This window comes from Mirounga leonina, unplaced genomic scaffold, assembly GCF_011800145.1.
Source record: "Mirounga leonina isolate KUSES-001 unplaced genomic scaffold, KU_Mleo_1.0 Mir_129, whole genome shotgun sequence".
In the NCBI taxonomy this organism is placed as follows: Eukaryota; Metazoa; Chordata; class Mammalia; order Carnivora; family Phocidae; genus Mirounga; species Mirounga leonina.
In genome coordinates, this window is record NW_023270323.1 from 56,473,916 (window position 1) to 56,488,247 (window position 14,332).

At 34.4% G+C, this 14,332-nt stretch overlaps 1 protein-coding gene across 11 annotated transcripts in view; it reads right to left on the reverse strand.

Annotated features, from left to right (window-relative positions):
- PCDH7 (protocadherin 7) overlaps window positions 1-14,332 on the reverse strand; it is a 418,493-nt gene that overhangs the window by 350,422 nt on the left and 53,739 nt on the right. For 2 of the 11 annotated variants that reach the window (XM_035005173.1, XM_035005172.1), the window contains one exon: window positions 3,918-5,759. The exons of the other annotated variants lie outside the window; for them this stretch is intronic. In XM_035005173.1, coding sequence (XP_034861064.1) covers window positions 5,682-5,759 — 78 coding nt within the window. In that variant the 3' untranslated portion in view covers window positions 3,918-5,681. Of the gene's footprint in view, window positions 1-3,917; window positions 5,760-14,332 lie in introns of those variants that run through there. 11 annotated transcript variants of the gene reach the window in all.

Consider the following 14,332-nt stretch of genomic DNA (forward strand, 5'->3'; position numbering starts at 1 on the left):
GAGCCCGATATGGGACTCGATCCCGGGACTCCAGGATCATGACCCGAGCTGAAGGCAGTCACCCAACCAACTGGGCCACTCAGGCGCCCCAAAACAGCATTTTTAATGATAGTTTGTTTTATCCTCTCCAGTATGCTTAGTTAGCCAATTACAATGTTTAAAATGAAAGCCACTGACTTTCCAGACTTTAAATATTATCCAGTCCAAATCAGCCAGTGTTTATTTTGTTTATATTTCACACATTCAAATCTCATCTTTAGTATTTATTACAAAGCACATTTTCTGCTTAATAAAGGGCTTTGAAAATAAAGCCCGGGGCACCTGGGTGGCTCAGTCAGTTAAGTGGTTAAGCATCTGCCTTAGGCTCAGGTCAGGATCTCAGGGTCCTGGGATCAGGCCCCCACGTTGAGCTCCCTGCTCAGGGGGAAGCCTGCTTCTCCCTCTCCCTCTGCTTGCAGCTCCCCCTGCAAAAATACTTCCAAATAGAAGATCTTTGATAGAATTTCTATCTCTCTGTCAAATAAATAAAATCTTTATAAAAAAAAAGCCCCCATCATATATAATAGATACTTATTAAATATTTGCAAAAAATAACAGCTACTTATTTATGGATTGGTTATCATAATTAGCATCATCCTTAGTTCTCAGGATAATCTGACAAATAATCTATCATTCTTAAGTTTCACAATTTTAAGCTACTAATAATTGGGGAAAACTATACTCCCTTATGATTATAGATAAAGTGATCCTTCAAAAAATTGTTCTTTGACCTTTCAGAAACTTTCATCATTGGATTGTGACAGGTTTGATTTCAGTTTTCAGTTTCCTTTCATTTGTCTATGCTTGAAAAAAATTACAGCTCACAGTGCTCTAAGATTTGAATTGTAGCAGACCAGGAACCGATGAGTTTCACTGGAGAACCTGTACCTGCCCAATTTTGCGGGTTTCATGCCATAGTATATGAAGTACATCAAGAGCTTGGGGTTACCTTTTCTGTGAGGTGCCTTTTATTTCACTAATGACAGTGATATTGCGTGTATTTTAGCCCAGGAACATCTCAGTCAGCAACAACTACACTCTATTCATATGTTAATTATAAAACAACTATACGGAAATTAACCGTTGTCGGCATTTATTGAGTTCTTGTCACACCATACTCACATTACCGAGCTAAATCTCATTTAATAATCACAATCGATGCATGACATAGATGTTGTTATTAACTTTATACTACATCTGAAGAAACAGAGGTAGAGCCAAGTTACTTGTTCAAAGGTCAGTCTGTGAGGTGTATGAACCACGTTTCGAACCCAGGCAACCTGGATTGCAGACACTGCCCTCTTAGCTACTATCATAGTCCTTCGTTTAGCACATGGCATTGTAATAATTAGCCCGTGTGGCTGGAATTCCCATTAGACCGTGAGCTCTCCTTGTTCAAAGAATGCAGTTACTATTTGCCTCAGTCCACAGCAGTCTTCGCTTTCAAATAATGTTTGATGCAAATAGTATGTGGTAACCTATTTTAAGCCTGCAAAACAAGTAAGTTAGAAAAGAATTTCTTCTTCCCTGTCTCCAATATTTAAAGCAGATTTTCCATCACAGATTCCATCTTTATCCAATACTTCTGTGCGCTAAGAACTTCGGCATGCCTTCCGCATCTAAGTCATGCATGTTGAATCTGCCGCACTCGTGTTAACAGATGTGTGATCTAAAGAACCAAAAGAATCCACCTCTGTACCCTAAAATAATTCCAGAACCTCACTTGCACTCCCATCTTTTACAGTGTTTGGCATGAAAGCTCCGTGACCCACTGGCTGAGTGGAGCCTCTGAAACCAGAGTGGCAGGACTCAGAGACCAGCTCTACCTCCTGCCGATTCTGTATCTTTGCAAATTTACCCAAACTCTCTGTGCCTAAATTTCCTCACCTGTAAAACGGATGATATGACAATGATGGTATCTGCTTCATGAGGCTGATATAAATATTAAATAGAGCAATGAATATATCGTCTGCATAGTTGACTCTTGGTTACGTAAATCGGATGAAAGAGGTGAAGGGGATTAAGAGTACACTTATCTTGGTGAGCACGGAGTAATACACAGAATTGCTGAAGTGCTATATTGTACACCTGAAACTAATACAACGCTGGTTTTTTTGTTGTTTTTTAAAGATTTTTTTTTTTATTAGAGAGAGAGAGAGAATGAGAGAGAGAGCACATGAGAAGGGGGAGGGTCAGAGGGAGAAGCAGACTCCCTGCCGAGCAGGGAGCCCGATGCGGGACTCGATCCAGGGACTCCAGGATCATGACCTGAGCAGAAGGCAGCCGCTTAACCAACTGAGCCACACAGGCGTCCCTACCACACTGTTTTTTAACTACACTGGAATTAAAATAAAATTAAAAGCATTAAAAGTTAAAAAAATAATAAAAAATAGTTATCAAAGAAATATTAAAATCAGTTCAACTAATTTATATTTATCAAAACCAGGAAGTGCAAAAATAGCATACAAAAGAAATAATAACCGGAGCTAATATGAAAAGCAAGTCTTTTATTTCTCAATAATATTTTTGAAAATGTTTTTTTATATTTTAGTGAAATTTTTACTTACAGTGGGTTGGTCACGGGAGAGGCTTGGTAAGTGGTCTCCCATCTAAATTTCTAATCTTGTATAATAAAGAAGAAGCTGACAAAATTAAATTTTATTACCTAAGTCAGTTCCATAAATGACCAGAAGGTTTGCCAAAATGAAAAAAACCTGTGTGACCAGTTCTCTAAATAAGGATCCCTGAAGTTTATCCATGCCACCTTTGTGATTTTGAAAGTGACACCATTTTGCAAGTTAGTATGCACCGTCCTCCCAAAATTGACATCCTGTATATGCTTTCACTTTGCTTCATACTGTTTCTCTGACCTTTCCCTGTTGGAGTAGTAGCTGGAAGCTAAAATAAAAGCACTGTTTTTCTGTGTGAGGCATTTTGTGACTAAACATTAATCCCGAAATTATAATAGTTGCAAGACCCCTCTGCCTGTTGCTTCCCCTAAGCAGAAGACTGTAGGATGAAAGAGCCCACAGCAGTAAACATCAGGGGTGAGTGTTTCCTTCTCCTCTGAACCCAACCAGTCTGATCCAAGTCTAGAATGCCTTTGAAGTCAAAGAGACCTTCATGTGCTGATCAATCCTTGGGGGGTAAAGAGCAAGAAAAACTGGTTCTGGCACTTTAATATTCTGCCAGGGAATGCATTCAACTCAGCTCAGAACAAAAAGGTTTTCTCGGTTACAAATTGAGTGATTTTGTACTTGGGTGCCTCTTGGTTCAATTAACTTAGACATACCTATTGATCCCAGAACATGATTATTTATACTTCAGTACATATTTCCATTAAGTCAAACTAAGGATGAACAGCAACAACTGTAAATTAGTATCTTCCCTTGCTCTTAAGGCATGCGTTCAGCTTTAGGTCAATTTAAGTGGAAAACAGCATGCGGTTACCTTAATACTAATGATCACTATTGAGTATTAATATGATCAGTATTAAGTGTCACGCTGTGATGTTTCCAAGTTATTGAAAGCTTTTAAGTTTAGAATTAAAATGATCTAAAAATTGGCAGCACAATCCAAACCCATCCTTTAATAGATAAGAAATCTGAGCACCTAAAAACAAACAAACAAAAATTATTCTTTGGGTCTGGCTCTTTAGTGGCAGAAGAAAATTTGACATCAAAACTCCTGAGTCAGTCCATGGCACTTTTCTCTTCACACCCTCGAAATTATCTCTGTCAAACCTTCTCTCTTTATCTAAAGTGGCTAAGCTCTTCACTCTCAAATTGTGAAGATGGCGACTATATTCCAAAACCAGCAACATGAGCATATTTTACGTCCTATTATGTTTTAAGAGATTATTAAAATAGGAAATATAGTCATCTTATAAAGCAGTTATCTTTTTATTATTTTGGTCACAGAAAAATATTCAATACAATAGAATTATACAGCTTATAGACTTATAATTTATTATAATAGCATAAATAAAGACAAAAATCCCTGTAATAGTATAGATAGGGTACCAACTTCAGTTGATAGTCACATAGAAAGAAGAGGTAAAAATTTTTACTATAAACTTAATCAGCAAGAAAAAGAGAAATGAATACAAATACCAGAGAACAATAGTTTCAAAGTTATTATGGCACATGGTGACTACAAAAAATATGTCAATCTGTTTTAAGTATTTATTATCTATGTTAATATATGATTACTTGTTATTAATTTAGGTTGAAGAGAAGTGAAAAAAGCTGTAACTTACAGGGTAGATTAAAAAGTTATAGTTAAAAATCAAATATTTCCCAAATCTCTTCTGTAAGAGCATCCAAGATTCAACATCCTCGGTCACTGAGTGAAGTAGCCTGAAGGAGTATAATAGGACTTTTCAACTGTCTTTAAATTGATTTCACAGGAGCCTACTCTCATTTTCAGACAATGATACTATCTTCATTTAAATGGTTCAATGGCAATAAATATTACACTTAATTAGAGAGCCTTCGCAGTAGTCATTCTATATCAGAATGGCTTTGTTTGTGAATAATAATCTTTAATAACGATAACATATATGAAATGGCTTAAGACAATTTACTCTACCTCTTTACATTCTAGGTAACAAACCAAAGTGCAAATGTCAACCGTTAAATTTTACCTCCTTCCACTTACATACGCACACACGCAAATGCATTCACATACACTCATACCCATACAAAAATTAGACTTTATACAGTATCTTCAGGTGAGCAAGTAACTATATTGCAAAGAGGTACTCCCTGCATGCAATTCATCCTTAAAATGAAAAAGGCCTCCTCTACATACATGAATGCATAAGACCACAAATTTTAAAGGCCAATTTCCTATTGGTATAATGGCCATACATTCCTTGAACATTTACGTGGTTTACCCTAAATTCAATCAGAAATTGTGTAAAATGTCTGTGAGATATACTGTGACCTATCTTCTGCTTTTACACCATAATAAATTATATTTCAAAACAAGTATCAGAGCGACCTAAATTTTATTTTCTTTCCTGTCCACTAGTTTCTCATTTTCCCTGACTGGCTGTAGTATTTCTTCTTAACGCCTTATTAAATTATTAAATAGCATTGAACAGTCTAATTTTCCCAGAATTCAGTCCTGAGGTATACATTTCCATTTTCTTTGTTGATCTAGCAAAGGCTCAGGTGATTTCTACGTAACACATCCAATTAGTTCAAGCAAGGCAAATGAAATCGCATCTATACTAATCTCCACATCATTAACTATGAACAGTAACACCATATGTCTCCACTCTTTTGCTTGAGTCCATTCAAGTGCAAACTGAAGGAAAAGGATTTCCTGTTCTTCTTTTCACACTGCTGAGTATGATTCTGTTTCTCCACAGTTATTGATAAGATTGCAAAACCTCTCTCACATCCCTCCTTTATTCCATATTGAGAGCTTGATTTTTTTTTTTCAGTTTGTTTGCCAAGTATAGTTTGATTCTTTTTTGCAGAGATTTTATTTTAAGTCCATTTTTGTTTTCTTCAAAATCAGAGCTTCATTTTAATCAGATAGTGGTCCTGCCCCTTGGGAATCGATTTCTTTTTACACAAGACAATTCAAGTCTATTAGGATCCAACACACTGAGTTGGAACATTACATGTGTTTCACTTACGAGCACATACATTCATTTTACACGATTCCTCAATGTGGCCAGGGGGGTTCGTGGTCTGCACTGTATCCACCTATAAAAAATACAAAAATATATGTCTGCTTTACAGGGATGTGAGTAGGGTCTTGCTAGCCTAGCTCCAAAGCTTGGGTGCACATCTTGGCTGATAGTATTCTTTCTTTCCTTAAGATGTATTTGCAATGGCCATAACCTCTTTCAGAAGTCCTAGAGACACAACAGTTTGCTACAATTAACAACCCTGGGGGATCTAAATCAGTACTGCTGGCTAATCTCAAGGATGCTATCTCTGACAAGAGATATTTGCATGGTAAAAGAAACATTCAATTAATTGTGTTTCAGGCTTCAAGCTTTTCGATGCTATGAAAATGTCAACAGAGGAGGGGTGGCAGGCTAGTGGGGGTTGCTGGCTTTGTTTATAGTACAAATACAAAGAAGAATGAAATGGTAATTTTGTTGTCACAGCTTTTACAACTTACAAGTCCTTAAGATCTCAGGGATATGGGCTTGATCTGAGTGTTCACACCCTTTAAAGTAGCTCTCTTGTCTCCAAACACAATCTTTAGACAGCTCACTGTCTCTTTACAGAAATCAGAGCAATTAACATGCTATCAACAAATGGTCCGCTGATCTCAGGTCAAGGATGGATTACTCTACTCTTCAAAGTCCTGACCCTAAAAGGACAATGTTTTCCAACTTTGTATCTAGTCGCACAAATAAAAGTCATGGTAATATTCCTTCAAAACATATTGGTGCTAATGGCAGTTTTAAATAGTGTTAAACATTTCTCTGAATTTGAGACTGACCAATAGGCTGATTTCTGCTCTCAGTGCCAGAAGGTACAAGAGTATTGTCTTCTAGTTTGATGGTACAGTTGATGTTAGTAAAACCTCTAAGTAAGTTTGAAGATTGCCAAAAAGACAATAAATCACTTCCATAGAATAAAAATGCTACCGTCCACTACCAAATTATCTATCTTTAAGAATTAGAATCAGTAAAGAGGAATATTCTCCCAAATTTCCAATGTAACAATGCATCAGGACACGAGAATCAAAAGTCAGTAAAGAAGTAAATGATTTACTTCACAGAATAACCGACCAATTCATTTTTTTTAAATAAATGGTGTAAAAAAAAGCCAAAACAAGTAATGTCTAATTTTGAAACTAATTGTTCATATCCAAGAATGGAAAATGTTTAAACATTGCTCTAATTGCAGATTATCAATATTAGCTGTATAAATTTAAGCAGCTTTAAGATGTCTTAATTTTTTAAATTAATTTTTATCTTTTCCTAGAAACGAAAAGAATATTTTTTTTTCTTTCTGTAGCAGCTCTAAAAGCTAACATAACTTGGGATGCTCTGCCCAATTACACAAGCAGAACACATTTACCAAGGCATCACTGATAAGTGAATCTTCATAATTTAAATTATAAGTTTAAGATGAACATAGTTTATCTTATTTTACACAAGCTATACGACTGCACATTTCATTTCAAAAATGCTTATAAACAAGTGAAAGCTAAATATTTGAAAGTTTCATTTATTGTTTATTATTCCCAAACCAACCACAACGACGTAGCCATAATACATGCCAAGACTACATTAGACCTCCCTGTTATGTACTCTTACTGTATGTGACATGTTGCGATAGCATTTATCAAATATTTAACTACTTTCGTGAAGTCCCTCATTTAATTCTCACATCCTATTCAAGGCTGCAATGTGCTCCCTGAAGGCAAATGTCACCTCCATTCTGTTTATTGCTACATTTCTCAGTGTTGGCACATGGTCAGCCCTCAGTGAAAATTGGTTTAATGAATGAATGCATGTTTGAGAATAGCTAATTAAGGAAATCATATTATTTGTCACATCATGGTATTACTATTATCTAATTTTAATATTTGGAAGTCATATGGCTATCGATGACATTCTATTATTTGTCATATGATTATGGAATAGATCTTTCTCAAATCGCAGCAAATGCTCCTTACTTTACTAGCATATTATTTTTCCCATTTTTCCCCTCTATAATTCTGTCTTAAATTGTCTATCCACCTAAAAATTCTCAAATTTCACTACCTTTTCTTTTTAATCTTTCCCATGTAACAGTCATTCTTTTCTTTTCTCTAAGGAAATGTACTATGTAAACTTGTCTACAAGGTTTTTAATAAATGAATACACAAGTAAAGCAATAAGAACAAACATTAGGAAATCAGAGGTGTCAAAATGTTTCATTTTCTATTTTCAAGACCTGACATACTTTTAACTTAAAAGCACACCCAAGAAATAGAATGCATTGAAGTAATAAAGTTACCATACAGCCATGCAGCCTAATGAAATCCTTGTATTAATGTCATTGAAGAATAACATTCCATAAATTTCATTTCATAAATTAACTATGTAGGAGCCAGTTTCGTGTTCTTGTGATTTTAAGCTTTGATGCACTGAACAAATGCATCTGGGCACTAATATTCACCTGTCACTAAAGCCAAGAAAAATGGATTCTTTCCTTATCATTAAAGATTAATATTTAAAAGTAAAAGTGCATACTTCACATCACTTATTGAGTTCATGGAGAACTACTTAAGAAATCACCATTCTGAAAGCTGTCATTGGTGAGGGTCAGGGTAGAAATGGATGTTACCAGGATGTGTTTGTTTTGATTTGAATCAGCTAATTAACACAAAGTAACAGACATACTCTTATTAATTCTAGAAAGGAAAAAAACAAAAACAAAAACCCAAACACTTCAAAACAATAAATAAGGAAATATATACTTTGAAAGGAATATGTATCGATTTTTCTACTTATTTTTATTAGGTATACTTCAAAAGTAAATCACGCACCTATGTAATTGATATAGATTAAGTACAAGTATCTGTTGAATGTGTTTGCGTATAGTTGGCAATATGTAAAAACTGCTAGGGATATTCATGATTTTCTCCTTGACTGATGCTCAAATCTGGAGAAAAGAAAAAGGTATTACTTAAAGAGCAGAGTCTATTCCATGGCACAGAGAACCAAACTGATGGTAGTCTCTGTCATCTACAGAGACAGAGACAGGAAGTGGATATTCATACTTCTGAGCATCAACGTATAGCATAGCAGCTGAACCAGGGCACAGCCACCTACCAGCACTGAAAATTTATCTGTTACTTTTTAAAAATACTAGAAAATCATTTGGTGTGGAAAACGGGACATAACCTAAACGTGGGTTTGGGTGAGTGGAGGACTACGAGGAGGACAATTTCGGACAGTATTTTTGTCTTTTACTTCCTTTTGTTTTTTGTAAGTGATGTCCGCCAAACCATAAGTTATAACAATTATTAGTTGCTGCAACACCTGTATAGATGTTTTCTACAAGATTACACTTAACTAATTTTATTTCACGAAAGTCCTTGTGAAGTAGAAATTGTAATTTTGTTCATTTTACTTATGAGGGAATTGAAGTTCAGAGAGCTTAATCTTCTTACAGAAAATCACACAGATAAGAATCAGGGCCCTAAACCAAGACTTCTGGCTCCTAATCAAATATTTTTTTCCCCTATATTATGTTTTCTCATAATTATTTTTTTATCTGACTTTGAATCTTTTAAAAATAAACATCTAAGTTGTAACTGCAAATGTCTCCATTTTTGCCATGGTTTAAGGAATAATAAGCAAACTTATGTAAGCTTCCTAACCAGGTATTTATCATACTCAGGATTCTATCATGATTGTTTAAATTTATGAACACGTAAGAAGCAACTTCAACATACACAAAAATTGTCTAAATTGCCAAAAAAAGACAAGACAAATTTTACTCAACCAAAGAAAGGAAAGCCTATACCCATTTATAAGTGAGAATGCACACTCACACACACACACACATGCACACGCAGGCCATTCACTAGCACTGTCTGTTCTATACACGTAAGAAAAGAAGCCTTTTAGAGTGTGAGTCAACCACTGAACTGGCCATGGAAGGAAAGGGGCTGAATAATTTCATACCAATTCTTCATCGTAAGTACCTTGCCCTGACTTCAGAAAATGAATGATTTGGGCCCTAACAAAAAGAATGCCTTAGGTTGGACAGCCAAGCAATCAATATTTATTGACTGACTGACTGTTAATAATCATGGAATCTCAGAGTTAGGAAGAATGCCAGAGTTTATAAGCCCAATCATGTAAGAGGCATTACAGAAGGTGTGGAAGGAAATACAAAGCATCATCAAGCACAATCCTGGTTCTGAGGAAATTTTTATTGAAGAGACATACAAATACATACATATAAAAGATTACTAACAGTGGGAGGAAGAGAGAAGAGCCAAGTAGGTAAAACTATGAGAGTTCCAAAGAGTGAGAGGAGACTGTGGTGAGGGTAGCAGGCAAAGCACTCACTGACTAACTGGACCTAAGCAGGGTCTTAAGGGAAGAGTTAGCTTGAGATCTACAGAAATGAGGGAAACTACCTGAGAAGAGGCAAAGCTGTGAGGCACATGCAAGCTGAGGTCAGGAGAGAGTGAGCAGATTCCCCCCTCCTAAACCAGAGATTTCTATAGTTCCATTCAACTCCATCATGAGGTATTTTCTCTGCTTTCTCTACTTAGCTCAAGTCTTCATGTAAGAGGAACCAATGTGATAATTACAAAAACAATAACAAAACTGTCTGGAACATCCTAAATTAGAAATACACAAACAAAAGAAAATCATAAGGAAGAGAAAATACATTTACAAAGTGCTGTACTGCAAAAATCTGAGGGTTAAATGGATCCATGCAGTTTAAAACCATGTTGTTCAAAGGTCAACTGTGTTAACATTTTTTTTTTTTTAATATAGAACATATACCTTTTTAAAACACTGATTATCTTTTGGGGGTGGAGTTTATAGCAGACTTCTACATTCTAAGACACACATTTCTATACTTAAATTGTTATAACAACTGTGTATTACTTCAGTAATCAGAAAAAAGTTAAAAATTATAAATAAATATAAGTAAATCAATAAATAGATAGAAATTAGGATCCCTGCTGTGAGTTGAAAGGATACTTGGGGAGGAAAAGTCCATGTATATTGTCTGCAAAGATGTCTTCTTTATAAAAGCCTCATGCTAGCATTTTAGAAATAGTTATGCCATCTAAGAAAAGAATGAGGACTATGCTTTATTCTACCCACCAAAGGAAAAGATAATTCAGGTAATTTTTAACTGAATAATTAAATCTCTGTAAATGCAAATTAACTGTATTAAAATATATATAATTTATGCATTCCAAACTTTTGATGAAAGGTTCACTCACAGAAGCAAATGTAAAAAGGAAATAAAATCCCTTAGTTCACTGAAAAAAAAAAAAGAGAGAAATACACAAATTAACTTAACTGTCAGAAGCCAGAGAATGCAATTAAAACAACTATTTGTTAAAACTAATTAAGAATTTGAGGATTCCTGCTCTAGAACACCTATTCTTAAATGCTAAATCCTGTGTGTCTTAATTCTTAATTTTATTTTTTCTTGTTTTTCTTTTAAATATTTTAAAGACACACTTTTCCTAAACCAGGGAGTGATAGAGCTCAATACAAAAAAGACAATACTATACAAGCAAAAACACTAAAATGAATCCTAGCTTTACAGTTCCAATTACATATGGCCAAAGTTGAGCATTAATGCATTTCCATTCTTAAAGCTCATAATAAAAATGTAAAACAATGCAAACTTAAGCCATCATCATTATCCTCTTCAGACTATAATATTGGCCACTTTTGGAAACAAGAGCAGTGCTGCCTAGGGTTCATGTGCCAAAGCAATAAGCTGCCTGAACAGGGACTAGATGTTAATGAGAAGATGAAGTGAATAGCAAACTCGGCTGTTCTTAAATGCCCCTGAAATTGCAATCGCGCACCTGAAAAATTGAGAGCTACTTGGGGAGTCTTAAACACCCACAGAAAGGAGTATTAAGTAGTCAAAATGTTTCCAGGTGATGGATAAACTCACTAAGAGTTTGATCCACTAACAAGAAAATGAAGTAAAATGTCCAAGGAGTTAATTGAGTCTTGAAAAAGTAAATGTGAGATAGGACAAAATTACAAAGACCAGCCATCCAGGTTCCTGCTTTATGGGAGCTATGTTAAAAGTGTAACAATTGGCACAGTGATCATACGGTCCTTGGGTTAATAACAGATGAATTTCTAAATTGAATATAATTCTCTTTTAATATTATTTGTGGTTGACCAGCTTCAAAATTTTATGCTTTCTGATAATTAGAAATTTCTAAAAATGTTTTCATAAATACTTTTGTAAATACTAAGTGGCACTGATTTAGGAACTGATATGAGCATAATAAAATGCTGACTTTTAGTACACAGAAAGATATTACATTAATAACTAATGTAGAAAGACAATTGCAGAGTTAAGGGGATCACCTTCTACCGAACTGCATTTTACCAGTAATAATACTGAGGCCCCGAGCAGTGACAAGACATATTCAATATTATACTGCAGACCTAGGATTAAAACTAAATGCCTACACTCCCAATTCAGTGGTTTATTTCCATGCAAATTACAACTTAAAAAAAAATCAAAGATTTTGGGATGAGATTATTTAAATAAAGACCAAGTATCTCTAATTCCACTACATTCCAGTTGTGAAATGCAGAGAAGATATATAAATTGCACAGACATCCTTTTAACTTATGCTACACTTCACATTAATAATGGCAGTGGGCTCATCAAAAAGAACAAATGGCAATGAAAAAAATACAGCAAAATATGGTAAATACCAAAACAAATTCTTTGTAATAAAAACAAATCTGCATGAGCTAAATTTGCGTAATCTCTTTTTATTTTGAAGAATCTGAAAATTCGTAAGAAATTAATAAAAATGAAGCCAAGCTTTTTTATAGTTTCATTTCAAATTTTCCGGGCGTGGTCCCAATTCATATTATACAGGACTTTTTAAATATGTCTTCTATGAAAAGGACAGTAAATCTTACTCTTTAAAATAGGTCACAAGTCTTAAAGCACTTAATCCAAAAGCAATATGGTGTTTCCTAACAGAATAAAAAAAAAAAAAAGATTATTTGCTTCTCTTTTGCTCCTTTGTCTTATAAGTGCAATGTGATGTATTAGTTTAATTAAAGTCTACCAAATTATCATAAGGATTTTATGTGCTGCAAATAATTGGCTTTTTGTTCTCTGCTCACTTTTTGTTAATGGAAGCAGAACACTTTTTTTTTTTATGATACTTAGTATAAGATACCAGAAAACTACAGAGGAAAGGCAAATGAGGTGCCTAATGAAGTGACCTTTGTCATCTCAGACATGAAATAAAATTAAGTCTGCACTAATGCAATGAAAATAAGTCAATGTTTCCAAAGAGTTAAGAGGATAGGTGATATTACGGCTCAGAGCCAAACCATACCAAGAATCCTACCATATATAAAAATGACAATCCCATTAATATGAAAAGCTGATAGGCCCTAAAATGAAGTAAAATGTATAAATAGATCATGTTATAAGATTTTTTTAGTGTAAAGAATAATGAATCAATCTTTTTTTATGGGACAGATTTAGGTGATAAACCAGATAAAGTATATTACCAGGTATCTCTTTGATAAGAGACAAATTAAGGATACGATGAACAGAGAATTAATGAATGTATCATATTAAATGGAAGTTGTTTCAGGAAGTAACAGTATTAACATAACCCCTCTTGCCAAAAAAGTGAGCTGGAACAAATTATAATTAAAATATACATTCATTTACAGACATAACTACCTCTAACATAGCATAAAAGAAAATAATCTGTTACATGAAATCAGTTAACTGAGTAACTGTGGTATCTAAAAGACAGAAATTACCAGTGATTTTCTAACAGTATAATTCCTAAAGTATATTACAGAATATGTATAGGACATAAGTGATAATGAACAGTGCTTCTTTTGTTAATAATTTAAAAATGTAATCATTATTCATTTATGACTATCCTAAAAGGAACATTATATATTACAGACTTCGGGAAAATTTGAGCTTAAATTACTGAATTGCTTTTTAAAAAAATTTCTGCTTCTATTCTTGGCCTCATAACATGTTAAAAGTGTTTAATTACTAATAATAACTAACATTCTAGTGCGTGTTTATGAGATCTCAGGCTAACTTACATGGTCCCTACGAAGTAGATACCATCATTAACCCCATTTAACAATGAAGGGAGTTAAGAACTGAGAAGTTAACTTGTTCCAAATTACAGATCTTAAAAAAATGGCAGCGTTGAAATTTTAAGAAGTCTCACCCTGGTGTCTGTGCTCTTAACTAGACTCCACTGCCTCTCCAATCAGTGATAACATTGTTCTTAAAAGCAGGCTTTGTCAAACTTGCTATACCTTCTTAAATATACCCAACTGCATTTTTTAGGTAGAGAGTATGATCAAAATTTTAATATATCCATAAAAACTTCAGCGTCCAATCTTAGGTTTATTAAAACTCTCGCTCGCTCGCTCTCTTTATGACACACACACACACATGCACACACACATCAAAATAATAATTACATTATTACATCTCTGAAGAACCTCCAATATGTGTAACTAATGCTATACTCAGACAGCGTTAAGACTATGTTTTGCTCTCAAAGTCAGTTCTCATGAAATCTCATT